This window comes from Pleurodeles waltl, chromosome 9 (genome assembly GCF_031143425.1).
Source record: "Pleurodeles waltl isolate 20211129_DDA chromosome 9, aPleWal1.hap1.20221129, whole genome shotgun sequence".
In the NCBI taxonomy this organism is placed as follows: domain Eukaryota; kingdom Metazoa; phylum Chordata; class Amphibia; order Caudata; family Salamandridae; genus Pleurodeles; species Pleurodeles waltl.
The window spans coordinates 128,154,738-128,182,440 of NC_090448.1; the positions used below are offsets into that span (position 1 = coordinate 128,154,738).

Below are 27,703 nucleotides of genomic sequence, written 5' to 3' on the forward strand. Positions count from 1 at the left end.
ATCAGACAATACCCCTACACATAAGGCAGGGCATTTCTAATGCAATCCTATGAGAAGGCAGCACTCACAGCAGTGAGACACCAAGTTAGGCTGTTTGTCACTACCAGGACAGGCCATGCAATATGGCACATGTCCTGCCTTTCTACATACATGGCACCCTGCCCATAGGGCGTACTTTAGGGGTGACTTACATGTAGTAAAAGGGGAGTCCTGGGCCTGGCAAGTAAATTTAGATGCCAGGTCCCTGTGGCAGAAAACTGCGCACACAGGCCCTGCGCTAGCAGGCCTGAGACAGGTTTGAAAGTCTACTTCAGTGGGTGGCGCAAGCAGCGCTGCAGGCCCACTAGTAGTATTTAATTTACAGGCCCTGGGTATAGAGATACCACTGTACAAGGGACTGATAGGTAAATTAAATATGCCAATCAGGTATAAGCCAATCATACCAACTTTAGATGGGAGAGCACCTGCACTTTAACACTGGTCAGCAGTGATAAAGTGCTCAGAGTCCTAGAGCCAACAGCGAAAGGTCAGAAAAACCAGGAGGAAGGAGGCAAAAAGACTAGGGATGACCATGCGTATGGCCAAAAGTCCAACACAACCCCCTACCAGCCAAAATCCAGGGGAGAACAATCAATACCTTGATGTACTTTCCTGATTGGGGCGATAGAACAAGGACCCAGGCCCACAACAGCAGGGGCATGTTCCAGTTCTACGCCTTCCTGACTCCACTGGGATCTCTCTGTCAATGCGTCCCAGGCAGCCTAGACCAACCCACGGGGATTCTCTAGCTGCCAATGGCCAGAACCAGGCCCCAGGCCATCTAGGAGCCTCTGGTCTCTGAAACCATAATGAGTGGGGGGCGGTAGCCCCAGGTGCAAAGCAACCTGTCTCCACTCCATTTCTGATCAGTTCAGGGGCTCTACCCTGCCACTGATCCACCAACCTAGGGTCCGCACCCATAGGTTCTACAGGGGCTAGAGGCGAGGCTCTCCTCCCTCTACCCCTCCTTCTAGGATCCCGCCCTCCTCTCCTAGGAGGGGTATCACCAGAATCCACACTTGCCAGGGTGCTGGGTACAGCAGCCCTGCACAACTTTCTCGCCAGCCCAGGATCACTACCTGGCGACTGACCACCCAACCCAGGGACGACACCCTTGGGTTGCACCGGGGTCCGGGGCGGGCTTCCCCCTCCCTGAACCCCACTTCCAGAGTCCTGCGTCTCCCCACCTCGGGAGAAGCCACCAGAAGTTTCACACGGGGAGGTGAGCGCACTAACCGCCCCCCCAACCAGGTCAGAGTTTACCCCCTGAACCTGTCTATCTAGTCCAGGGACGACACCCTTAGACTGGACCATTGCCCAGCGAACCAGGACTTCCTTGGGAGCACACCTACCCCCTACCAGATCAGAGTTTACCCCCTGAATCTGGCAATCCAACCCAGAGTCACTACCCTGCGGTTGAACCACTGCCTGGCGCACCAGGACTTCCTTGGGAGCACACGTACTCCCCATCAGGTCAGAGTTTACCCCCTGAACCTGATCATCCAACCCAGAGTCACCACCCTGAGGTTGAATCCTTGCCTGGCGCACCAGGACTTCCTGGGGGGCACACCTACCCCCCACCAGGGAAACACTTTCCCCAAGGGCCATACAAGAGTCTGGCTGGCGCAGGTCTCCTGACCTCTGCCCATCTGACAGAGTCTGGATTCCCCCCAGCCCAGAAATGGTCTCACCAAGGTCATTCCTGGGGGGCTCTGCACTCAGAGCTGACCCCTGACCCTCCAGGTTCTCCACTGGGGCCCGCAGCCCCCTCTCAACCCTATGCCTGGATTTCCGCCTCCTCCGCTGTAGAGCGAGACTACCAGACACCAGGACCGGCGGAACGCTATCACCAGCCACCCGCCTAAATCCTAATGACAAAATGGGATCCTTCTGAACAGCTGGCCCTACGGCACAGGCTAGGCTCACCTCCTGGCGTTCACTCATGGAACCCTCCAGGACCTGGGACTGGAGCTCGGGTACCCTGGGCCTCAGCCCAACCCCATTCCCTCTCCTCTGAGACTGGACATGGGGTGCCTTACCCGCCCCAATACACTGGGACCTACCTGGGACACAAGCCTTTCCCACCACACCTGGTTGGGAAACACCTAGACCACTCTCATTAGGAACACCCCCTAATGTCACACCAGACCCTCTGGTACGCAACCAGAAGTCTGCCTCCTTTGCAAGCTCCCTGGGGTCAGAGAGCTCACACACTGACAAGTGTTGGCGTAACTCTGAAAAACAACAACGAAACAGGTGCTCTCTGAGAATCAGATTAAACAGCCCTTCAAAATTGTTTACTGTGCTACCCTTCACCCATCCATCTAGTGCAATGCAGCAAGCCTCCACAAACTCCTCCCAAGACTGGTGGGACAGTTTCTTACCACCTTTTTCTGTATTCCTCAGGGGAGAAACCATACTTCACAATCAGTGCGTTCTTCACAGCGGAGTACCCCTCCCTGTCACTCTCTTCTAGAGTCAGTAGGGCATCCCTCCCCTCCTCAGGAATAAAACTCCCTAGGCCAGTTCCCCAATCCTTCTCAGGGATCCTGCGCTCTACCAGAGCCTTCTCATATTCCTTTAACCACTGACGTATGTCACCCCCCTCTTGGAACCTAGGTACCAGATCTATGGGTATGTGAGTAACCTCTTTGCTACAGCACTGTACATTGCTGCCACCACTGGACTCCACCTGCAGCGCTGGTGAGTCCAGAACCTTCAGACTGCGCTCTAGAGCGAGTCTTTCTCTGGCAAAGGCCCTCTCTGCCTCTGCCATTCTCTCCTGTACTAAGGCCTTCTCTACCTCAGCCCTTCTCTCCTCAACAGCTAGGCGCGCTAACTGCAACTTCAGGTCCCTCTCTTCCCGCCTATCTCTTAGCTCATCAGGCGTCATGAAATGAGAGGTAGCCCTGCTTCTTACACTGGACCCAGCAAGGGACTCCCTATCACTGGGGCCTTCCCTGTCAACTGGCGTCCCCAACCGGTCATTCTCACCCTCCTGATCAGTCTCTCTACCACTCTCTAGGGATGAGGTCTGGGAGCCCTCCCATTGGGAACCCTCGCTACACTCAGGATCCTCTGGGTACTCCCTAAGCACACTCCCTCCCTGGGTAAATGTCACAAACCTTTCAAAGAAATTCAGAGATCTCCTGAGGTCCCCTTCTACAGGCAGCCCTCTCTCTCTACAGAACCCCTCTAATTCCCCCTGCGTGTAAAACGGCAGGTCCTCTAAATCAAAGGTAAGCCCCATCTTGAAAAGGTACAAATAACTCAACTGTGACAATCACAGTACCCAAGCGTGAGAACTGAAAACAGGAAAAATGACCAAAGAGAGAAAGTTAAGAGAAGCCAAACATGTGATGGTCTAAACGCAATCCTTATAGTGAAATAATGAGTCACAATGGTATTGTGCAAGCGCAAGTCCTATCCTCACCGCTGACTTCCAATGTTAGAAATGGGGTTTCTGGTTGGCTAGGGTATGTACCTCAGACAGGCAGAACTTACCCACTCTAGTCAGGGCAAGGGAGTTACACGTCCAAGATAACCCCTGCTCACCCCCTTGGTAGCTTGGCACGAGCAGTCAGGCTTAACCCGGAGGCAATGCGTAAAGCGTTTGCACAACACACACATACATGTGACGCAATATCCCCACCACAAAGGAAACACAACACCAGATTATATGAAAATACACTGTATTGTACACAACGTAATTATTAGACCAACATCACATAACAGTACTATCCTGCTACCTTAGCAGTTGTCAGAACACGTTACACATTAATTACTCTGCAAACTAGCAGTAGTCACACATAACACACTGGTTACTCAGTATTCTGCAACATAAGCAGTAGTCAGGAAACACGTTAACACATTAGAACACTTGTCATAAGAATATCATAAAACGCCCATAGTAGGAACATTAGAAAACCTATGGCAAGTTAAGCAAACATATTAGCAAGTCATGCCCATAAAAGGAACATGTGCACACATATGTCAACACATCAAAGAACAGGTAGGCAATATAACAGAATGAATAAAGTCTGTAGAAAGAACTTTAAATTATCAGCATATTGGTCCATTTAACAGTACCTGGTAGAGGGAAGAGGCACCTCCAGTGCCTAAAATAAGCAATGGGGCCCCCGGCGCTCCTCTGCGCAAAACGGGGGCCTCCTGTGAACATTTGGGACTAAGAGGGGCGGCACGCACCCTCTTAGCATTCCTGACGGGCCCCTCCTGGGACCCGTGATCACTGGGGGCCCCCCGGGCCTTTACTGGCCCTCCTGCGGGGGGGCCAAGGTCACCCAAGACTTGAGCGAGAAGAGGGGGGCGGCACGCACCCCCTCCAATTTGCAACGGGCCCCTCCTGGGGCCCGTGATCTTTAGGAGTTCCCCCCTGGGCCTGCGCTGGCCCTCCAATGCGGGGGGAACCAAAGACAAAAGGCCCCGAAGGGAGGACGAGGCAGCCCGGCGGCGCGGGGAACCTCCGATGAGGTTTCCACCCCGCCTAGCCTTGGGCTACCTCAAAGGAGGAGAGCGGGGGCCCCACAAACCTCGGTCCCTCGCTGCACTCCTCCTGGAGTGAACATTGAGCCTGCCGGAGGCTCGCAACCAGCCCAGCTGCACCCGGGGGAATCCTGCCCGACCGGCAGGCGACTTCCTCCTCTTTCCCGAGGCTGCGGCAGTGCCGGCCCTAAAGTCAGGGTCTTCTGGTGCCCCGGGGGCGCTCCTCGGAGCGATCCTAGCCCCGGGGGCACCGCTAGGAGCACACTTGCTCCAAGTTGTTTCTGTCGCCGCTTCTTCGTGCCCCGAGGGCACCGAAGCCAGCGCGTCTCCGACGTGCAGAAGTAACGAGGAAACTCGGGCTGCAGCGGTGAATCTCGCCCACCACGATGCGCTTTTTAAAAGCGCTTTTGCATAAAATAGAGCCCAGGTTGCGGCGGTGAGGTTTCCCTGCAGTAGAGCGCTTTTTCAAGCGCAAAGGCATCACAAGGGGCAACGCTTAGAAGCGCCACTTTTTGATAGAGCAGTGAGGCCCTCCCCGTGCAGAGGATGGCTACAGGGGTCAGGGGCCACAGCACCCTGCCCCTGGGGATCAGGTCCTAAGAAGCAGGTCCACAGGTGGTGGGGGGCCCAGCAACAGGCCAGCGCAAAGAGGGTGCAGGCTAGTGGCAAGTCCTTTGCAGTGACCAAGCAGGTCACAGGTCAGCATAGCAGCAGCAGTCCATGGCGGTCCCTGGTGGGTCCTTCCAGTAATCTGGGTCCAGTTCCAGGTAAGTTCAAAACATCTCCAAATTGTGGGGAAAATTCCCCTGTACTTATAGTCCAGTTTTACAGGGTTTTACAATGATAGGGAGAGGAGGTTCCAGCCAGTTACAACTGGTTCTGGGAGTGCCCCCTCTCTCCTTTCAGCACAGGCTCCAAACATCAGTGGGGGGTTAACGACCCTATTGTGTGAGGCCAGGGCACAGCCTTTACAAATGTAGGTGTGCCCCGCCTCTCCCTTCTCTCAGCCCAGGAAGACTATTCAGCATGCAGATGCACCTAGGTGACACCTCCACCCTCCCTGTGTACAGGCTGTCTGAAAAGTATGCACAAAGCCCCAACTGTCACTCTGCCCAGACGTGGATTGGAGTCAAGCTGCAAAACACCAGAATTATAAGCACAGATAAATGCACACTTTCTAGAAGTGGCATTTCTGTGATAGTAATAAAAAATACACCCACACCAGTAAGCAGTATTTATTATCACCATCACAACCATACCAAACACGCCTATGCTAGCCCTCATAAATCAGACAATACCCCTACACATAAGGCAGGGCATTTCTAATGCAATCCTATGAGAAGGCAGCACTCACAGCAGTGAGACACCAAGTTAGGCTGTTTGTCACTACCAGGACAGGCCATGCAATATGGCACATGTCCTGCCTTTCTACATACATGGCACCCTGCCCATAGGGCGTACTTTAGGGGTGACTTACATGTAGTAAAAGGGGAGTCCTGGGCCTGGCAAGTAAATTTAGATGCCAGGTCCCTGTGGCAGAAAACTGCGCACACAGGCCCTGCGCTAGCAGGCCTGAGACAGGTTTGAAAGTCTACTTCAGTGGGTGGCGCAAGCAGCGCTGCAGGCCCACTAGTAGTATTTAATTTACAGGCCCTGGGTATAGAGATACCACTGTACAAGGGACTGATAGGTAAATTAAATATGCCAATCAGGTATAAGCCAATCATACCAACTTTAGATGGGAGAGCACCTGCACTTTAACACTGGTCAGCAGTGATAAAGTGCTCAGAGTCCTAGAGCCAACAGCGAAAGGTCAGAAAAACCAGGAGGAAGGAGGCAAAAAGACTAGGGATGACCATGCGTATGGCCAAAAGTCCAACACTGTCAATATATAATAAATGAATAACAGTAAACGTTAAACTGAGATGGGAACAATAGACATCGAACCACATTATAATAAACCATCAAGTAATAGAGGAAGACCCTAAATCCATTGCTTCAGTTTTGTGTTGATTGATGAAGATTTGTAAGTCTGCACGTTCTTCAAAGGAGTAGGATTTATTCTTGAAAGTGATTTTAAAGAGGCATGGATGAAGTAGTCCGTATCTAATATTCAAGGACTCCATGATACCTAATAGGGTCAGATGAGTGGAGTATTTTGTGGTGAAGTCAAGGTCTATTTTTGACTGTTTAACGGAAGTGTTGTTTGAAGATTTTTTTCACTATAGTAGCAGAAATATGGGGGGAGGAAGAACTGTCTCATAAACATTCCCAAGTATTTACCATTGTGACAGTTGATGTCAGAAAGTATTTTGTTTGATGAGTGTGCAAAACACGAAGTGGAGTAGTAGATTTGGAATAAGAGGATGACTTGCTGCCACCTTGTGAGTTCTCCTTATTTAAGGCCAAAGAGTAAGGGGTAGTGAGAAAGAGAAAACACACAGGGCAAGTCAATTAAGTGTAGGCGGAAATAGAGGGGCAATAGTATCAATTAATTGGTACAAAAATGAAATAGAGATGCAATAATTAGTATAAATGAATTCGTACAAAAACAGTTACTGCCTCACTTTGAAAAGTATACAGTGAGAATAAAGTCTCAAGCCAAGAATGTCACACAGGACTAAACTTATAAAGCAGTTTTGTTGCTGTAAATATTGCCTTTCAAGCATATAAATAAAGCATGTGTGTAGTGTTGGCTTCACGGACGTGAGGGTGACATAGAGGCATCCGAGAACGGGACAGAGAACGGTGGTTAGCCCGTTCGATGGCTCTGCGCATCTCCTTATTGATGTGAAGTTATACTAATAAAGTAAAGCAGCTGAAACCTCTTCTGTGTCAACGCCGCATCATTACAGAATTGCCGATGAGTTTCGAACTCACCTGCAGCGAAAGGGGAACTGCAGGAGTGTAGAACTCCCTTTCAAGGTCAAGCGGAAGGTTGATGCTGGCAGCTCCCTTCTGCAGGCAGTCCTGTTTGGTGGTGAGTCCCATCTGAGTCTTCAGGAGTGCTCTCGGGATGCGGCAACTGTTTTTGGTAAACGCTCGAGAGGTTTCACAGACAGCAAGCAGAAACACGTCATTCTGACGTGTTACGTGCCGCCATTTTGAATCAGGGATAAGCGCATAAGCAGGATACACAGCCGGTTGAAGGAACGCGTCATTCTGAGGCTGCCATTTTTTATCATATTCTCAGCGTTTTAAAGGACATTTCGTTTTTAAATTAGAAACTGTGTACCTCTCATGTCTAACATTGCATCCTGTGGATTAAGACACTTATACAAGCACACTATATTGTGGCATATTGTGGTGTTTTTAAGGAAAAACACATATATGATTTTAAAAAAAGAAATATAGAAGGAAGTACAACAAATGGAAATAAACTGACACCTTAACAATTAAATCATTTGCAATCGCTATTTTATTAAGGAGACTGTGCAGTGACGGCATGGCTTTGGGCAATCCATGGAATTTAACACCACTCCAAGCATTGATATCTGTTTCTGGCACACCTATTTTGAAATGGGAGGAATGGTGCGAGTATTTAAAGAATTATATTTCTGCTATTGATGACGAAGAAGAACTTTCAGCGGAGAAAAAGTATAAGATGGAGAAAAAGTATAAGATTCTTCTACATTGTTTAGGGCCTGGAGGCTTGAAGGTTTTCAAAAATATTAATAAGAAACCAAGACAAGAGGGTCAAGGAGACTTGCATGTTAATACGCTTGAAGACTTGGATGATTATTACAGGCCCAGGGTCTGTGTGGCGGTGGATCGCTATAAGTTCTGTCATTGGAAACAAGGGAAGGATGAACCAGTGGAGGATTATGTATCTGCCTTAAAGAATTTAGCGATCAATTGCAGATTTGGCAATTTGCATGATGAGTTTACACGAGATCAGATTGTTATGCAATCATCTAACTCGAACATTTAAGACAACTTATAGGCCAAAGGAGAGACTCGTTGCAAGAAGTTATTGATATTGTGAAAAGGGAAGAATTAACTGGAAGGTGTGCCAAAGAGGTTTTAAGTGAAAGTAAGAGGGATGAGAATAGTTGCAAGAAAAAAATCCTCTAAAGAACATAAAAAGAAGTGGTTGGGAAAACCAGAAGTCGAACAGAAAAAATTATAAAAAATTATAGACTGGATGATAAAAGGAAATGTTACAGATGTGGCAGTTATGACCACTTAGCAAATGACAAGTCGTGCCCAGCTAAGAAGCAGAAGTGTTCGAAATGTGGTGTTATGGGTCATTTTCAAAGAGTGTGTCAGAAGAAAATTGGAAGCAGTAGCAAAGTGTTGGAACTGGAAGACACTAACTCATCAGATGATGAGGATTTAAATATGTGTGTTTTATGTGTGGACACTTAGGATGAACACACGGATGGACACACCATTTTGTGCACTGGGGAAGAAGACAAAAAAAGGGAAAAAAAAACAAGTTGTGAGATAATTTTGGGTGGAGTGACCATATGTTTTGTTGTAGATTCGGGGTCTCCTTACACCATTGTTAAACGGAATGTTTGGGAAAAGAATTTCAAACATATTGTGGGTGAGGAGTTATGCTTGCCATACATTACAATTAAGACATTTACTGGTGAAGTCATTGAGTTATTAGGTTTCAAGAGGTTGAAATTTCAATACAAAGATAGAGAGACAATAGGAAAATTGTATGTTGCTGTAACAGGTCCCTCTGTTTTGGGCTGGATTGATCAAGTAAATTAGGCATCGTCTTAGATCCTAACAACCCTGAACCAGTATTAACTGTGCAGATGAAATTGGATATTGGCAAGTTAGTTTTGCTAAAATTTCCAATTGTATTTTCTGGGCGGATTGGTAAAATTAAGGGGTTTATGCATCTTATTCATTTAAAAGATAATGCTGAACCACAGTTGCACAAAGTAAGGAACATTCATTTTTCCTTAAAAGAAAGTGTTAAAGTGCAATTGGATAAATTGCAAGAGAAGAAAATTATAGAACCCATAGAATCGTCAGAGTGGGTAGCTCCATTAGTAGTAGTGAAAAAGGCTAATGGGAATTTACGACTATGTATTGACTTGGGAGATCTTAACAAGAACATGCTAGTAGATCAATTTCCATTACCTCATATTAATGAAATGCTGTCATGCACTAGGGGCATGAAATTGTTTTCTTCCACTGATTTAAAAGCAGCCTATCATCAGGTACGATTGCATCCAAATAGTAGGAATTTGACTGCTTTTGTTACACCCTTTGAGTGTTATAGGTTCAGACGGGTGCCATTTGGTTTGGCGTCAGCGGCAGCCATGTTCCAAAGACTAATGAACTCAACTTTAGAAGGGATTGATAATATCATGGTCTTTCAAGACGATATTCTTATAATGGGAAGAGCAAAAGAAGATCATGATCAAACGCTCTTACAAGTATTAAATGTTTTAAATGAGAAGGGATTGACAGCAGAATTCAGCAATTTCAAGTTTGCATGTGATCATGTTAACTATTTGGGGCATGTAGTGTCTGCAGATGGTATCAAACCAAAGGAGGAGTTATTGTCGGCAATAAGTAAGGCGCCCAATCCTCAGAACAAGGATGAGGTTCATGCTTTTCTGGGGTTAGTAGAGTTCTACTCTAAATTTGTTTAAAAACAATTGAGCGAAGACGTATTGTTTGAGACAATTGCTCAAAGTAAGGATTAGATTTGAGTGGACAGAAATGTGTCAGAATGCCTTTGATGTGTTAAAAAACTATATTTGCAGTGCACCTCCATTACAAGGGTTTGATGTGAACCTTAAGTGTATTATTACTACAGATGCCAGTTGTAATGGAATTGGGGCAGTCCTGACACAGGTAAACATGGAGGGCAATGAGAATACAGACAGTATGTGTGGGGAACTGCAGTCACCTTGAGGTGTGATAATAAGCCATTAGTGAAGGTCCTAACTATGAAGGGGTTGTATAAAGCTTCCCCAAGGTTGGCAAGGGTGTCAGTATATTTGTTTGAATATAATTATATTGTGCAATATTTGCCTGGTGTTAAGAACTTCTTAAGTCGCATGCCTTTACCAACCAAAAATAGGGAGGAAGAGATGAAGGAAGATATGTGGGCGGCAACTGTGGAGGAAGGTGTGTGTCGGGCATTACACGCGATGAATGGAAAATAGAACAAGATGGGGATGAGACGCTAAGAGATTTGAGCGTTGTAATCGTGAAAGGATGGCCATTAAAAAAAAAATGAAGCCGTGTTGCCTTTTTGGGAAGTGAGGAATGAGTTGTCCATGGAAGATGGTTTGATTCTTAGAAGTGGGAAAGTGATGCCCCCTGCTACGTTAAGAAAGAAAATTCTCGAAATTTGTCATGAAGGCCATCTTGGCATTGGAAAAACAAAGAATAGAGTGAAGTTTTGGGACTGGTGGCCTGGGTTAGATAAAGATGTAGAGAGGATTGTTAGAGATGGCCTTGCATGTGAGAATGCGGATAAAAAACAGGTAACATTGAGACCACCTTTACACCCTATTCCTTGTCCCAATATGGCTTGGGAAAGAGTAGGTATCGATGTCATGGGACCCATCGGTGAGGATGAGGTGGGAATTGTAAAAAAAAGCTGATGCAAGTAGTATCATTAAATTTATGGGCAACATTTTTGTGAGAGAAGGCCTACCAAAATGTATTGTGTCTGACAATGGTTCGCAATTTATGTCATCAGCTTTCCAAGAATATGTAAGAAGGAATGGTATTAAGCATAGAACTACCTCAATATATCACCCTGCCGGTAATGGGGCTGTTGAAAGATTTAACCGTGTACTTAAAGGAATGATTCAATGATCTAGTTGTAATTATTTAGTTTGGGAAACAGAATTATGGAAAACTTTGTGGGCTTTTAGGGTTTCCACACGTGTTAGAACTAACACTAGTCCGTTTGAACTCATGAGGGGAAGGACACCTATGTCAAAGGACAATGTAGGTTGGCTCAAGGCTGCTAAAAGAGTGGAGTGGTGTCCTGAAGAAGTGAGGAAGAATATTGAAAAGGCTAAGGATAAATACAAAAGATACTTTGATGACATCCACAAGAGTAAAGAGATTAAATTATGCGTGGGTGACGTAGTGAGAGTTAAAAGCAGTAAGTACACAGGTAAATGTCAAGGTAGATTTTCCTCTCCCTTGTGAGTGGAGGCAGTGTATAATAATTCTGTAAGATTAAGTGATGGCAAAGTATGGCACATGGCTGCATTGTCGATGTGTAAGAGGACGTGTGTTAACATGAAAAAGGAGAATAGTGCTCTGAGAGGTCGGAATTGTAAAGAATGGTTAGAAGATAAAGATGAGAGGAGTGAGCATGAATGTCTGGATCAACATAGGATTGTTTCTAGTGGTCCCAGTAATGCAGATAACATGCTGAAAACAATGTTTTCTAGTAATTCCAGTGGCCCACAGGAGGTTCTTGGTAGGAATGAGAAGTGGAGTAGATCTGGCAGGAGAATTGTTAAACCTTAAAGGTTGGCTGACTATTACTCTTAAACATAGTTTATGTTAAAAAATGTTCTGTTGTTTTAAACTTTTAGAAGTAATGTATATTTATATATATTATATGTTTTGTTCCCTTCCTTTTATATTATAAAGAGGGAAGATATGTAGTGACGATTTCACCGTTGTCGAATGCATCACGCTCGTGTTGGCTTCACGGACGTGAGGGTGACAGAGGCATTCGAGAACGGGACGGAGAACGGAGGTTAGCCCGTTGGCTGGCTCTGCGCATCTCCTTATTGATGCAAAGTTTTACTAATAAAGGAAAACAGCTGAAACCTCTTCTGTGTCAACGCCACATCATTACAATGTGCCATCCTAAGTTGACAGCCCAGAGCCTGAGGGCATTGGACCATGTGGGAGTCGCAATAGAATCCTCAGGCACGTTGCTCGGCAGGGAAATGGTAGCTTCATAAATGCACGTAATGTCCTTGTGTTGAAGCGCAGTCACTGCCCAGTCACAATATAAAATGTGGGCTTATTTCTGGAGAGGCTGCCTTCTGACGTTAAACTCTGATGGCAGAAGTAGAGAAAGCAGGTCCAGACCTCAGTTCCCGTCCAGAGAGCGTCAGAGCCACACAAAGCTCTTTGGAGCAGCGGCCATCTTACGTGCTGCCCAGCCATCCCACACAATCTCTTCCTTTATGAGGTGACAAAAGGCACTGGTGGATCACCCAAAACCAAAAGCTCAGTTTTGACACTATAGCTTGAAAGTATTTCCTGACATCAAAGCTGCTATTGTAATCATGCAGTTTGAATGTATGAGCTCCTAGTGCCCATCAGGCTTTATAATGAGGACTATATCATTGGCATACTTGTATAAGCCAAACTCATAAGAACGTATGAGGGCTCCTAAACATGCAACATATATGCTAAATAGTGTGCCACTCCATTCTTGTTAAGCAGAGCAGAAAGAATGCAGGGCTACAGCTTGGATCCTGTTGATTAAAAAGGATCCTATTTCTATAAAAGCCCTTTATTTGACCATGATTCTGTGCAGCCTGTAGATCAGTCTGTGGTAGTGAACTGTGTCCTACACAGCAAACAGATATACCAGGGTCGGTGCCATGCCACTGTTGTCATCCAGTGCCGTGCAGACATCATCTAGGGCTACCATTAGGTTTGCTTCATACTGTGGTAGGGAAATATCCTGATTTTGGTCCAAAGCAGAAGCAAGCTCTAGATATTTAGAGTTGGTGATTCATTGTGTTTTTATCCAGATCTTAGCTTTGATTCGGTGAAGACATGTGGTGTGAAAATTGCCCGAAATCCCAGGTTTTGCTGTATGTTTTATAAAAAAGCAGGACCACGATGGAAGTGCAACCAACTAAAGAGAAGGAAGAAGGTGTGACAAAAAAATGAGGCAACAATCAAGCCCTTGTTGCTGAGCTAAATAGGCAGATAGGATTCTAATGGTGAGACAAATTTCGTAGGAGAACTACTGGAGAGGAGTACAGAACAAATGTCAAAGGGGAACTTGCATCAAGACAGATGAAAGGCCTTTTGGAAGATTGTCTGGTAGTCTGCCATGTCAGTGGTGGTTTGTCATTCTCAGACCTGGCAGAAGACCACCCATGATGCTTAAAGAGATTTCCTTCAGGCAGATAGGATCGCTGTGCCCTCAAGTGATCCGCCTCCATAGTGGCTGGACTGAAGACACTAAAGTTATTCTGGGTAGGCATCATGTTTCATGCACCTTCTCAGCAAAATGTTTTGTTTTTCAAAAGCTAAAGAAAAGAAATGTCTTGGTCATGCTGAGAGCTTTCTCCCAGCAACTGGAGGTCACTTCTTTTGTTTCCTGTTCAAGGCGGTCAGCCTTTCCATGGGGGTTCCAAACATGAACAATATGTATCAGAATGTTCACCCTAAATAGTGCTGATGTTCTGACCTATGTCAGAATGGTTGTGCTTTATAGGTTTCTGCAGGCAGAACTAGCAGATGCTCAGCTTTTGGAAACATGTAATTTCCACAACTTTAAATAGAGCGGCAGAACTACGAGTTTGGTGGATGGGACATCTGCCGCATTTTGACAGATGTCCTTCATCTACCAAACTCGAGATGAGGCCTGAAATCTGCTGCGGTGGAAGGAGGCAAGGAAGATGCTCTGATACTAGCAGTGTATTCAGTACTGAAAAGAGAGGGAGATTTTTGCTGAGCTCTAGAAAGGGTGCAAAGGATCCATTACAGACAGGCTTGTTCATTTATTTGTCTGTTTCAAATGTCTTAATATTTGGGGTTGCACTCAGCAAATAGAGCTGTTTTATAAATGATATATTTCTGGCAACAGTGTTTTACAGTGGACAACGAAGGCAGCAAATGTCCATTTTATGCAATTTTCTTATTTAACTGCCTCCTTGACGGTACAACATATCTTGGCTATTGGGTGCACTATCAAGGGCCTAGTGAATCCCCGTTTTAGCAGCTACGGTGGGGGCTGGGGTGTTTTGTTGGCCTTCTATCTGCAAATGGGCAGGGAAAAGCTCTTAGTTAATGCTATAAGGAAGGAAGAATGATTGGATTACAGAAAACAAAAAGAAGGATGGAAGTTTGAAAGAAAGAAAAGGTGAAAGCAAGGAAGGTGAAAGAAAAAAAGGAAGAAAGATAGGAAGGATGGTTGAATGTGTGGGTGGGTGGATGGATGAAAGAGTAAGTGGATGGATGGATGAAGTAGATAGGTGGAATGAGAAATGAAAGAATGGAAGAGTTCATGGAAATCTGAGTGGATGGATGGATAAAAGGATCAACTGATGGATGAAAGGCTTTATTGATGGGTAGGCCAAAGAGTGGATGGATGTGTGGATGGATGCATGCATAGATTATGTGTGAACATATAGGCTGGATGGAATGATGATAGGTTGTATGGTGGATGAGGGAATGCAAGGCTGACAAAATGTAGAGGTGAAATGGTGGATATCAGCGGATAGATGGAAGGATGAAGGGATGGAAAAGAAAAAAAAGCTCTTTGAGGGAGGGTTATGTCACTTGCATTTTGCTAGCAGAGCTTTGGTTCAAAGTGAGGGATATTTTCATTTTCTGGCTACTCCCTTGACCACTATATGCAATTTTAAGGTGTCTACTGGGGGTGAATTTTTGGTGATTTGAGGGATCATCAACAGTTTTGTATATTTAATTCAACTGTTTCGGATATTTTTTCATGGACGTCAGCCCTGTAGTTTGGCATTTTTCTTTAGACAAATTAAAGATGTTATTTATTCTTGTTTCCTCAGATGGCTTATTTGCCGCCAGATGCATTTATTATCCTTTATGAGAGCAGTATGAATGAAGAACCCTTGTTGATTTCTGAATGTTAGAATTGCCCACTCATCATATTGTTAGCAGCATTAAAGAGAATTCTCAGAATCAAAGCAATATATATTTAACTGTCAATACTTTACCAAGTTGAACAGGTTGCGCACTTTGCAGTACCTGGGAGAGGAACAACAGCTTTCCACATACGTGGTCATGGAGCAGAAACCCTTCTTTTGGGAAGTGGACCAGAGCTTCATCTATATACTATTTCTGGATCTAAGTTAGCATCCTTCAGTGATCACACAAAGGACATTACATCAATATGTGTGGTAAGCATAACGTTTGTGAGTCATGTTTGAATTACAAATATATTCACTCTGTTACTTATGTTAACCAACCCATCTTTATGTTTAAGGATCCTTTTCGTGTTATCACATCATCTATGTATCTATCCCTTCGAGTTTACACGTGGAAGACAGAAAACAAGACGTATAATCTTACAAGTCGCTATCACTTACTAGGAGGATCTCACAGATTTTCCAGGTAAGCATGGCTTTTTTCATCTGTTTCTACAAAAGCATATTATTCTGCTTCCCTACTTTACTCTACTCTATAAAATAAAAAATGTTATTGGTATGAACATCAGCTACCTGTACAAAGATGGCCGATATTATATAATCACCAGCTAATCAAGTGAAAAGAGCATTTCAAATTTGTATCTGTCAATGAGTAGCTGACACAAAACTGGAGAATAAATTATTTCAATCTCTCCAAGCTTTCACAACTCCCAGTTCCATTAGTTGAAAAATATATGCTTGCCAGGGGGCTCTCTAAAAAAGTATTCGTTGGTCCTAATTTTTGTGGCTAAACATAATGCAAAACTGTCAAGGCATAATTAACATTGTGGTTTACACAAATGTAGATATAAAATGGTAGAAGTGGAGTAATTAGTAACCACTAAGAGATCTGTGGAGAAAACAGAAGTTAATGAATGAAAAGTTAAACATTCTAAAGCAACAGTCTTTAAGGATTGGGCCTGCCCTTATAAGGGTCCCCCTCAGAGAGGACAGAACTGGAACAGCACTTGTATTTTCCCAAGTCAATTCATAAGTAACTCAACCAGCCCATGTTTTTATTGTCTGCAATCAAACATATTTAGTTCTGTTTCTTAAATTGCTAAGTAATGAGTACCTGTCTCAGAATGCAAAGCAAAATACCAGTGCAGGATTAGCTGCTCAAGTATGTGCCTGGAACAACTGAGGTCTCTCTTGGTGGCCTCAGAGTCATAACTCAAGGGAAAGAATCAATGTGCAGGGTTTACGTAAAGTCCCAGAGGGGGCATGTTCCTGGGAGCTGCTGTGCTATGGCCTAGAGGAGTGGGTGACGTGCATGGCTACTTAAAGCCATGCAGGCTGAAAACTGCTAGGTCTACACCCCCATGTTTAAATGCTTATATAGCTTATCCAGTCCAGATGTTTTTTCTCTTTCTTTGTGGAACTTAAAGTTTTGTTTTTATATTAATAAATCAGGACTATGAGTCCTACAATCAAAGATACACCAGGACTGGATGTGTGTACCTGATAAACTAGATGCATGTGTGTACCGATTGGAAAGCTCTTTATGTTGCCCTGGAGCTGTCCTCAACCAGAGGAGAAAATTGAGGTGCAGAGCTCTTTTCTTTTTACTTTAAATCGAAGGGGGGGCAAGTTGTGGGAAAGCACTTTCAAGTTTCCTAGGTCCTTGTGCAAGTTGTAGTTATGTTTATTACATCATCAAATCTGGACTACAGGTCTCAGAATACAATGAAAAAAGCCAGGAGTAGATAAGCTACTCACATATATCCCAAAGACATTTGAGAGCTCTTTTTGGCAGCCTCATAGCCGTATCCCAGGCGTGTATTTCAACAAATGTCTGCTGATTTAATACATCCCATTCACTCTTGCCATTCACGCACTCCCTCTTCTGGACTCTGAACTTTTGGAGGGGGGACAAATTTTTATTATATTGCTCAGGAGGGCTTGGTATAGTTAAGTTTGAAGACCTCTGTTCTAAAGGTATATGAGTCAGGGTCTCGTCAGGACTGATCTCTTAAGTGATTTTCTGATGCCATAATAAAAGGGGTGGAAATCTACTATGCTCTTGGGATGTACATTTATTTTCCTTTTGGATGAGAGTGAGAAGCAGGTGTTCTAATATTTTTAAGTAACAAAAATTGTATTTGTAAAGTAGAGATTCACCATTAGAGGTTTCTTAGCCCTTCATAACACGTTCATTTGTACCCAACTCAGTTGCACGTGTTTTATCAACCTTTGGAGGGTGAAAGGGTGAGTAGACCTGTCGGGATTCAAAGCGGTTATCATGGTATCACACAAAGGTCTATGCAATGCATACTTACACCAAGCCATCATTGACTCTTCAAAGAGGAGTGAAGTTTTTTGGGTGTGGTTGTGGGGGAGTGCAGGTTGACGGATTGCCTGATCGCTTTTACAGTCTGAAAAAATCTGACATCAACAGTGACATGATTTGCATAGCAAAGGAATTGTGAGGGGACCCCCTATCCATTTCTCAACCAGACCTCTATTATGATGTGACAGCTGGAGGTGATAAGAGAGCAGCTATGAGTAGTAATCATGATTCATCTACTACCCCCACTAGAGATTATGTGTGGGTTACGAAACTCCCCTCCCACAAGGATGCACCACTCCACATTTGTGGGATTCTTCTACCCTTACACTGTGAGAACAAAGTATGAGTCTCCTTTGGAACTTTAAACAAGGGAGGGTTTTTTGGACTTTTCCAGTGCCCTGTAACCAACAGAATGAGTACCTGCAAATCATCTGCATGAGAATCATCTGTGGAGAAGTGTGGCTCAATGGTTAGAGCGGCAGACCCTGAAGCAGAGATCTGGCTCAAGACCAGGGTTCAAGTCCCGCTTCGGCAGGTCTTGGGCTCAATTCCCCTTGACCAGATAATTCTCGCCTCGTGCCTAATCTAATTCATGGGTCCCACTCTGCAACTCTGGGCAATAGCTTGCTTAATCTCCACAACGGCCCCAACAGCCCTTGGATGCCTGGCTTCACCCTGGGGGTGCTCAGGAGTGGGCGCCTCACAGGGAAAAGCCAGGAGGGGTTCCATAGCGGTATGAGTACAGCGCCTTGAGACCCTAACAGGTGAGTAGTGCGCTATACAAGTGCTAATTTACATTTACATTTACATTTACATCTGCAAGTTTGATTAAAACAATTTTACCTGCAAGATGTTCAATGCTTCAAAACCCATAATTCACGACAATGTGCTTTCTTTTTTCCATCCCCATCCACCTATTCAAGATTTATTTTCTTTTTGGTTTCACCATCTCTTGTGACCCAATTAACCTTTCTGACCTTGTAATTTTTGATCATGCCATACTTAAGCTGGAGATACTTTTTCCAAGACATTCAAACCAATATTAATGGTGAATGTTTGATAAATCTCTGATTGGAAGCCCTAATCTTAGGCAATATATGCAAGCCATCTTGAATAGTCAATTTGAAATAGATGGTGGATAATAGGAGGTTTACAACCCTGGTCCTGTTAGACCTATTACAATCCATCATCTCTGATGTTTTTGTCTAAACAGCGCAGTCTTCTAGTATTTTTGTTCCTTGCTGACAGGTTCTTCTCAGTCTGTTGTTTTTTCACCTTTTACCTAAATTTGTGCCTTTTGCTTTTTAGGGTTCCACAGGGCTCCTCTGTATGCCCCCTGTTCCAATCTCTGCAGAGCATTTTTCTAATCTATAGCTTGCTTTGGCTGGTCCCATCATGCTGCAATGGTTTATCCAACAATATACTTCTTAAAACTTTATTGTTTGTGGTTATTTAAATTCTTTGTAAGTTAAAAACAACTCAAGAAAACAAATTACAATCATCCATGTTGAAACTGAATTAACAGCAATTCCCTGCAAGTTAAAATTGCCGACAGTCTTTTTAATAGGACTATTAATTATATATATTTTGTGTGTGGCTTATTTAACTAATCAATTTCAACAAATAATTTGGATAGTGGGGTGTACCAATTGAGTCAATTGAATCAATTAAAGCAGCTCATAAATTAAGCAAGGGATCAAATACCATAACTAAAAACCCCCGCTAGTTAACTTGGTTGGTCTTCATTACCAATTCGACAATAAACTGATTAAATAAATACTAGTGCGATTAAAAACAACCATTAATGGAAGCAGCAGAAAAATTAAGCAAGCGATCAAGTGCCATTACTATACCCCACCTGGTTAATATAGACTAAAGTAGCAGCATGTTAGCCCTCAAAACCAACTGAACAATAAACCATTAAAGTTCTAGTGCAATAGAAACAAAAATTTATAACATAGGAATTGTCACCCAACCAACTAAACGATAGACTGATAAAGTAATGATGCAATGGAAACAACTAGTAATAACAGGGGAGTGGTCACCCATCAAGCATCCACAGAGTTATCCACTTAGAGAGTTGCTTAACTTGAATATAATTCAATGTGGCTGGACAGTTTCATCAGGTCAATCTGAATGTGAATATGCAGGAACCAGCTGTCCGACCCCTAGCTGGATGAACAGGGTAGATGAGATGGAAACAAACCTCATCAACGAAATATTCAGGGCAGTATTATCGGGGTTTAGGGAGACGATAACCTGGCAGCTTGTGCGAACAACCAATTTGTTCCACTCCCACCATAATTTGCTCCTACGTTCGCTCAGCAATGCTGGGCAAAGACATACAATATAGTCAAATGATTCTTCACTGCCATCACAGCCCCTGCAGGTTCTGTCATCACTTAGGCAGTGTCAGCCGACTAGCTGCTTCAAGAAAGGTCACTCCCCTAGCTTAAGGCCCATTAATCTTGCTTTCCAAAGGACAGCATATGTGCAGGAGAGATGTGATGCTGGGGTGGCTGTCTGGTACCCATTTATTATTGCCCAGCCATGACTGCTTTTGGCAAGTAAAGCCCTATCCAAATGAAATTACCAATTTTCTAAAATATGTCTATGAGCCCGACTGGACCGGCTGCAGCTTATTTCAGACAAAAGTAATGCCTCTAGGCTGCTGGCCTGTGCCCTTCATAACTTGTGGCACAGATTGAGGAAAGCACAGGCAGACCACTGGGCAAAGAGGCCAAATTCAAGCCGAACCTGGGCTGCTGATGAAGATATAGGTAGTCGAAAGACCCGCTTGTAGATCTTAACAACAAGGTTATTCAGTAGGGTATTTTCTCTCAACCATAAGTTAAGGAAGGAAGAATTTTGGGCATCATAATTTCTTGTAAAGGGGAAAGGCTTAGACCCAATAACGATTTCGCTAATTTTGATAGCTTCACCTGAAGGGTCAACATTTTTGCTTCAACTTCTTCACATTTGTTCACAAAACAGCATTTGACTTCGAGGTAGACCCCTAGATACTTATAGAAATGCCCTGAGGCGACTCTGTTGCGGTCATAGAACCATCCTCCTCCCTGATGTTTTTTTAGCCCAAATGTCACAACCTTAGTTTTTTTAGATTCACCTCTAATTAATTATAGTTGTATAATTATGTAGCTGGTTAAGTAATCATTGGAGGCCGACCCTTGGGTGACTAACTAAGGCAAGGTCATCTGTTTATAACAAATTGCTGATTCTGGCCCCACCTGTTTCTGGAGAGTGACTGTTTGTAACACCCATGTGTATGTGCGGTAGATCTGAAATGAGTAGGTTAAAAAGTAAGGGGGGCAAGTACACACCCCTGCTTCACTCCTCGCAATGTCCTGATTTTCCTAGATATGTGGGCTCCATCTCCCAATTTAATCTGTATCCATGTTTCAAAATGTAACTGGATTAGGGGGTTCAAAAGGGACAGGGATATTCCCCATATATGTCACTTTGTCCACAAGGCTTCCCTCGCCACTCAATCAAACGCTGCCTTGAACTCAACAGAGCAGCAATGGATCAAGTATTTTGAGGCTACTGCCTTATCCATCAAGACAGATATTGCCCTTAGATCAGTTAGTGTCCCAGATTTGGCCATGAACCCCGTTTAATAAAAGAGGACTAGCTGTTTTTGTTCAACCCATGACCACAGGTCTTCCAGGAGTAGACTGGGATATTACTTGGCATCATTGTCGAGCAGAACGATCAGCCGGTAGTTACTTGGATCCGCTCTTGAGCCATCTTTACATATGGGATGTATTATGGCATCACACCATGAATCTGGTATCAGTTAAGCCCTCTGGCAGTAATCAAAGAGCCTAATGAACTGTTCAGCCCAATACGGAATGTCTTGTTTAAACAGGGCCTGTGGCAACCACTAGGACCAAGAGCCCCATCCGTTCTTCTCTTTTTTATAACATGCTTTATTCGAGATAAGAAAGGGGCGAGACCTTATTAGCGAGATGTAAAGGGGCCAAATCATGATGAAAAACTGAAAATTGTAGATGCCGTTTTCAAACTATTCTCCTTAAAAATAAGATCCCTCTCGGAGGCGTTAAGGTACAAGGGTTCCAAATCCTGACTTAGGGCTTCAGTGGCTGGTACAGAGGACATTTTCATGTTGTCCGTGGAGCTAACTTCCTCCTCTGCATCCTCAAAACGCGCAGTTAAAAAGGATACCCATTCTGCTTCCGATATGTTAGTGCACCCTAGGCCCCTTTGGCCACCCTGTTGTTTGTTCACTATCGACCAAAAGCCCCTGCAGCTAGGGTTCATACTAGCATGTAGCAAGTTGTCCAGAAGTGCTCCAATCGTTTGCGCTTCAAGGAAAAAACTGCCTGCCTGAAATCTTTCTGTGCTTGCTTGAATGAATCAAGAAGCTCCTCTTCACCTGGAGACCTTCGAACTCGCCTTAGGGCTTTATTGCATGTTTTTTAAGATCCTTGTTAAAAGTTGAGGAGAAAAAATATTTAGGGGGCATAACAAATTCCATAGTAAAATTCAACCAGTTCATAGTTGGCGATGCCTTTCGAGGTACAGTTTTCATCTAAAAGAACCCTGCATGCAGCATTATGGTGCTGCTGACAGAATCGCTACATTTGAGCAGTTTAAGATTATCAGTATAGGTTCACCCAAATGTCCACATTGCTAGAGCATGATGCGGCAAATTAAACGACAGCATAATAATCCACGGCCGATGATCACATTCTGCCCGTGGAATGATGTGATAATTTCATGCATAGGGGAGCACTTCAGCATTGCAGATGGAATACTCTAGAAAGGAGCGGGTGGTCCTGTTGGTTCTTGGTGGTTTGTTTTGTAGATAGCGACTATTCCATATTATCCACCCCATGCTACTGAGCTGCAATACCATATTTCTCCTAACTTGCTACGGGGGCAGCCCCTTGGCTTATCTTGTTCAGTAATATTTTGGTTGCTGGCTAAAGGGAAATCCTTGTGATCTTCTGGGAGATCTTGGAAAAGGTTAGTGTTAAAATCCCCAGTGATCAATCAGACTTCGTTGGGATGATCGCAGATTAAGTCACACTGAGTTTGTATTAAACAATTACATTTGGACCTTTTCTCTCTTAGGTTTGGACATATGTAGACATTTAAGAGTAATAATAATTGCTGCAACCCAGGATTACAAATCCTAATTCCAGGCAGCCAGTTCTCCTCGAATGTCAGTGGGCCAATACTCCATTTTAGCTTGATGGAGGTGTAAATAGATAGCCCGTCTTTTGGTCTGCCATACTTATGTTCCCCTTAGGCCTGCATCCAGTTCTTAATGTACAGCACAATTGAAAGACTTGTCTCAGCCCATGTTTCCTGTAGCTCTATGATTTCATGAGACTGAGGTGTGCAGTTGTTGTCTTCCCACCCACCCTACCTGAACTTAGGTCCTGGTGTTCCCATTTGGTCCGGGATGGGACTAAGTCCCCCAGACTGTATCGAGGAGAGGCGGGGCTGGTGGTATAGTGCTCATAAGTGCCACGAGAGTCCTGCAGAGTGGGTGTGCAGTTGTTGTCTTCCCTCCTGCCGTACCTGAACTTTGGTTGTGGTGTTGCTGTTCAGTCTGGAGTCGGACTACATCCCCCAGAAACCATCGAGAAGTGTGGCCTGTGGTATAGTGCTCATAAGCACCACGAGAGTCCCACAGCGCGGGATGCATGCCCGGGCCAAGACCAGGCCGAGACTAGGTCTTTCTTCGGCTGGAAGAGGCTGGGCTGAGCCATGTCCCTTGGTTCATCGGATTGCAAGGTACAGTTTTATGAGCGTATCCCTTCCCCAGGCAGTACATGTTAGACAAACCAGTGTAATATCGATACTGACATTGTGCGCACTCGCCGAGCCAATCTCTAATTACTAACTGTCATGACAAAGAAGAGGAACTTTGGGAGAGGGCCATTCATCACCCATGTAAACAAGCATTTGCAATGCAATGGGTCTCGCATTTGAGTTAGAGATATTAGCGTGGTGAATTCCTAACATGACTTTTCTTGCCACACAAATTGAAATGAAAAGTAAAACAGCTGACATAAGCAAGCCAATTCAAAGCTCCATGAGCATGAGCGCAAAGGAGAGACACAAAAGGAAAAAGAAGTTGACTCACAGTCAAACGCATCAGCAACTGTGCAATTATCCATGTAACAGGGCAGTCTTCAAGGCAGTAACAAAACCGCCCCAAGGGGGGACAAACATAAAGCATTTACCAATGATAACAAGGGATTTCTGAAAGGCAAGCCTATGAACTAGTGAAAGTGATGGGGGTGCAGTGGGTGTGGTTAAAAGCCCAAAATACTTACACATCAAAGCGTTTGCGCGCTCAACCTAAAAACTAACTACCTGAAATGGGAGTAAGTATAAGTCGGTAGAGGAAATGGACCACTCTGTAGGGTATGGGAACTGGTAAGGGAATGCGGCAAGAATACCACAAAGCACCGATAAATTCGGGCCCACCGGGAAGTACCAGAATAAACTAATGGCCAGTCGGTCCACTACGCCTGCATACATCTGCAACTCGCAAAACTCATTGTGCAAGGCAGAACTCGCATTGGCTTTTCTGCAGTACAATACGTTGTACATGTAAATTTCAATAACCAAATATTTAACTAAGCATGACTTATTGCCCTCACCACTCTACAATACCATTTGAATTTAGATGGATTTTGCTCGTGCAATAGTTCTGTCAAAGATGTGATGATTTACCTTCGATCTTCAGAACTCGTTTAAAGAGTACATACTTCCAGTAATGAGGATTAGACAACAAATAAACATGTGCTGCTGAAATACCCTGAACCAAGGAATACACTTTTAAGTAATGGATCTGACAATGCTGTATGTCATTGAGTAGCCATCTTCAATTCCCAGGGCTTCCAACATGATGTTATCCTAGATCTGATAAAGTTTGTGACTGTGTATATGAGCGGCCATCTTTAAACCAAGGCAGTTTCTACATTCACATCTGACAGGTTTCTATACTTGTATGAGAGCAGTCATCTTTAAACCCGTGGCCTTCCTTCCTGACCCTGTAGCCGACCTGACAAATGTGAATAATCCTGCATGGGTAGGGATATTTTTATACAGCACTACTTCCTGTATGATGATGTTAGAAAGCTGACAAAGGTGCGTATCCTTAAGTAACAGCCTCTGCTTAAAACTGAGGGACTTTTTCCGTAGGGGTCCAACAGATCTGACAATGGCCTGTGTCCTTCCTTGTGTGAGAGCCATGCTGCCATCTCTATAGTGCTGAAATTCCTGCTTTGGTTTCGGTGTTTGTGGGAGTCCCACCGTCTTAAAACCTGTTGTCTACTTATATGATGCTATAATGTATTTCACAACGGGCTGTGTTCTTGCGCGAGAGCTGCCCTTTCTGACCGTAAAAGACTTCCGTCAGAGTGCTGAAAGTGTCACGATAGACTTTGGTGTCTCTTTACAGGTACACAATCCTTAAAATCTTGGATTTCTTACGTGCTAAAATGTGTCTCGAATTTGTGTGGCTCTGTCTGGGGAAAACATGCCCCTTGTATCCAATATAACTTGAGGGTGGGTTTCAAACTTCCCATGGAGTCATTTAGGTCACTCCAACGGACCACAGATGGTGACACAGACACAAAATCAGTTTTCTAAAGGTGCTTTTACAATTTTCATGGAAAACCCTTGAAAGGAAATATTACTAGGCAGGCTGGGGAAGCGCTGCCTAAGCGCTGCCTGGTTTTTAATCCATTGCCTGTAGTTCAGCCTTAAAATCACAATTGTGGGGAGCGCCATGTACACGGGAGTAGCCAGAAAATTACAGTACCCTCCACTTGGTACTTAACTTTTGATTGCAACAAGTAAGCAAAGTAAGTGACCCTCACCCCTCCCTAAAAGAGCTTGCTTGTCTTTTCTATCCAAGCATCTATCCATTCATCCTTTCACCCTTCCATTCACCTGCCGATACCCACTATTCCACCTTTACATTCTGTCATCCATTCATTGTTTGCTCCATCGTTCAATCTTTCCCTCCTCCATCAATCCCATCTGCCATCCATTGATGCATCCATCCACTCCACCATCCATCTATTTATCCACCATGCCAATCATCCATCCATTCTGCCACCCAATCACTCACTCGTCCATCCTCCCCTGTACTCTACCATCCTTTCACCTGTCTGTCCAGCTATCCATTCACCCTGCCATCCATCCCTTTAATCCACCATCTTTCCCTGTCTGTCCCCAAATCCATTCAATCATTCTTTAACACACTCATCCATGTACTCACTCGTTCAGCTACTGATTCATTCATTCATCCATACTTTCACTCTTCCTTCAAATCAATATTCCTTTCAAGGTACCCTTTCCTATTTATTCATCTTCTATTCTTCCTTCCGCCCGGTTGCTCTTCTGTTAACACGGAATTCCTTTATTTATTACGTTAATTATGAGCTGTGGTCTGCCGAGTTACAGACAGAACCCGGGAGCTACTGCTGCTTTTGTTACTGGGGCCCTAGCTCGCTGCACTGCTGTAAAAACAGCCCCGAGTTAACAAATACGGCCCCCGCCGCTTTAAACCCGCCCCCTCCCTTCCAGCCTCCCAGGAAAACTTCCAATGCCCGCTACGGCCAGTCCGGCCATGGAGACATATTCACGTTCCCTGGGTGTCTGACCATCTTGGATAACATTCCTCAGGGCAATTAGACTCCCAAAGAATCTAGAATTATGCGGTTAGGCTTCCTTGCAACCTTGACATCTGCAATCACATTGCAAGCATATCCGGATAAATACAGCTACTCACTACAGGGACATTCGGACACTAACATTTCCTGGCTGCGGAGATTACATCAACTAGTTATTCCACTGCCAGGGAATGTGCACATCTGTGGTTACATTCAACAGACATTTGGAGTGGTATTTTCTGAGCCTCCAGGCGTCTACATGGACAATGCTTTGGAAGGCAGACATCTAGGATTACATTCCTTTTGTAGGCAAGCACTATAGTTGCATTCCCTTTTAGTAATGTCCCCTTTGAGGACCGGCATATAAGGTTACATTCCCATGGTAAGGATACATCTCCGGTTACATTCCCTGGGTATCCTCTGTTGCCCTCCAGGAGTATTTTGGTACCCACAGTTACACTGCGTACCTTAAAACATTGACTGAGACGAGATCCCGAGCGCTTTATTTGCATAAGAAAGTGGGGGTATGAAGTGGGGTACACCGAGTCACCTTATACAGGGGGCAAGGTGTCGGCCACTGTCTGCGTTTTTGTGACTGCACATAGCACCTCTGGTACTGTTTTGGGGGGCGGGTGACCACTTGGTAAACACTTGGAACATGGGAGCGTGGGGGGGTGGGAGTAATCCCTTGTGGCACAAAACGAAGTGGGCGTGACATGGTCACTGGCGAGAGGCGTCCACTGCAGGGTACAGGGAGAGTCAGAGGGGACACAAATTAGTCGGTACATGTGAAAGCAAAGGCGTAAATTGGGACCAGTGGACTTTGTAACAATGAGTATCTCATAACGGGAGGGGTGAATTCTGGGGTAGTTGGTGACATAAGTAAAGACGAAGGGAGGGGGTCATTCAAGAGAGGCTGTTCTAAGCTAATTTATCGAGAAGGCGGGAGAGCGAACAGTGAAGACACGTTATACAGCGCTCCCTACAGTCCTGCAGAATGGAAGGGGCGCAGCACCTAGAAGCGACGTCAGAGACCGTGGGAAATAAACACACCCGTGCTCCCCGAGCGCAATAAACTGCAGTTTCACTAAACCTGTTTGACTAGCCCAAATCCCCTCTTGGGAGACAAGAGTTAGCAAAGGGGGAAGTCATCACCACTGGCAAATCAGTCAGTGAGCGACAGGATTGTCCGGAACACCCCGGGTGCGGTGTCTGGAAAGTGGAAACACACCGGCCCTTCCCCGCAGCCTGCCCAGCGAACACAGCATGTACCCCAACATTCACTTGTGTTTACTAACGGGGCTTGTGGGATGGTGGTTACCCAC

The 27,703-nt window shown here is 44.7% G+C and overlaps 1 protein-coding gene across 5 annotated transcripts in view; it reads left to right on the forward strand.

Annotated features, from left to right (window-relative positions):
* Nucleotides 1-27,703, forward strand: part of FBXW12 (F-box and WD repeat domain containing 12) — a 289,079-nt gene that overhangs the window by 192,884 nt on the left and 68,492 nt on the right. For all 5 annotated transcript variants that reach the window (XM_069206399.1, XM_069206396.1, XM_069206398.1 and 2 more), the window contains 2 exons: nucleotides 15,439-15,617; nucleotides 15,704-15,831. In XM_069206399.1, coding sequence (XP_069062500.1) covers nucleotides 15,439-15,617; nucleotides 15,704-15,831 — 307 coding nt within the window. The remainder of the gene's footprint in view (nucleotides 1-15,438; nucleotides 15,618-15,703; nucleotides 15,832-27,703) is intronic.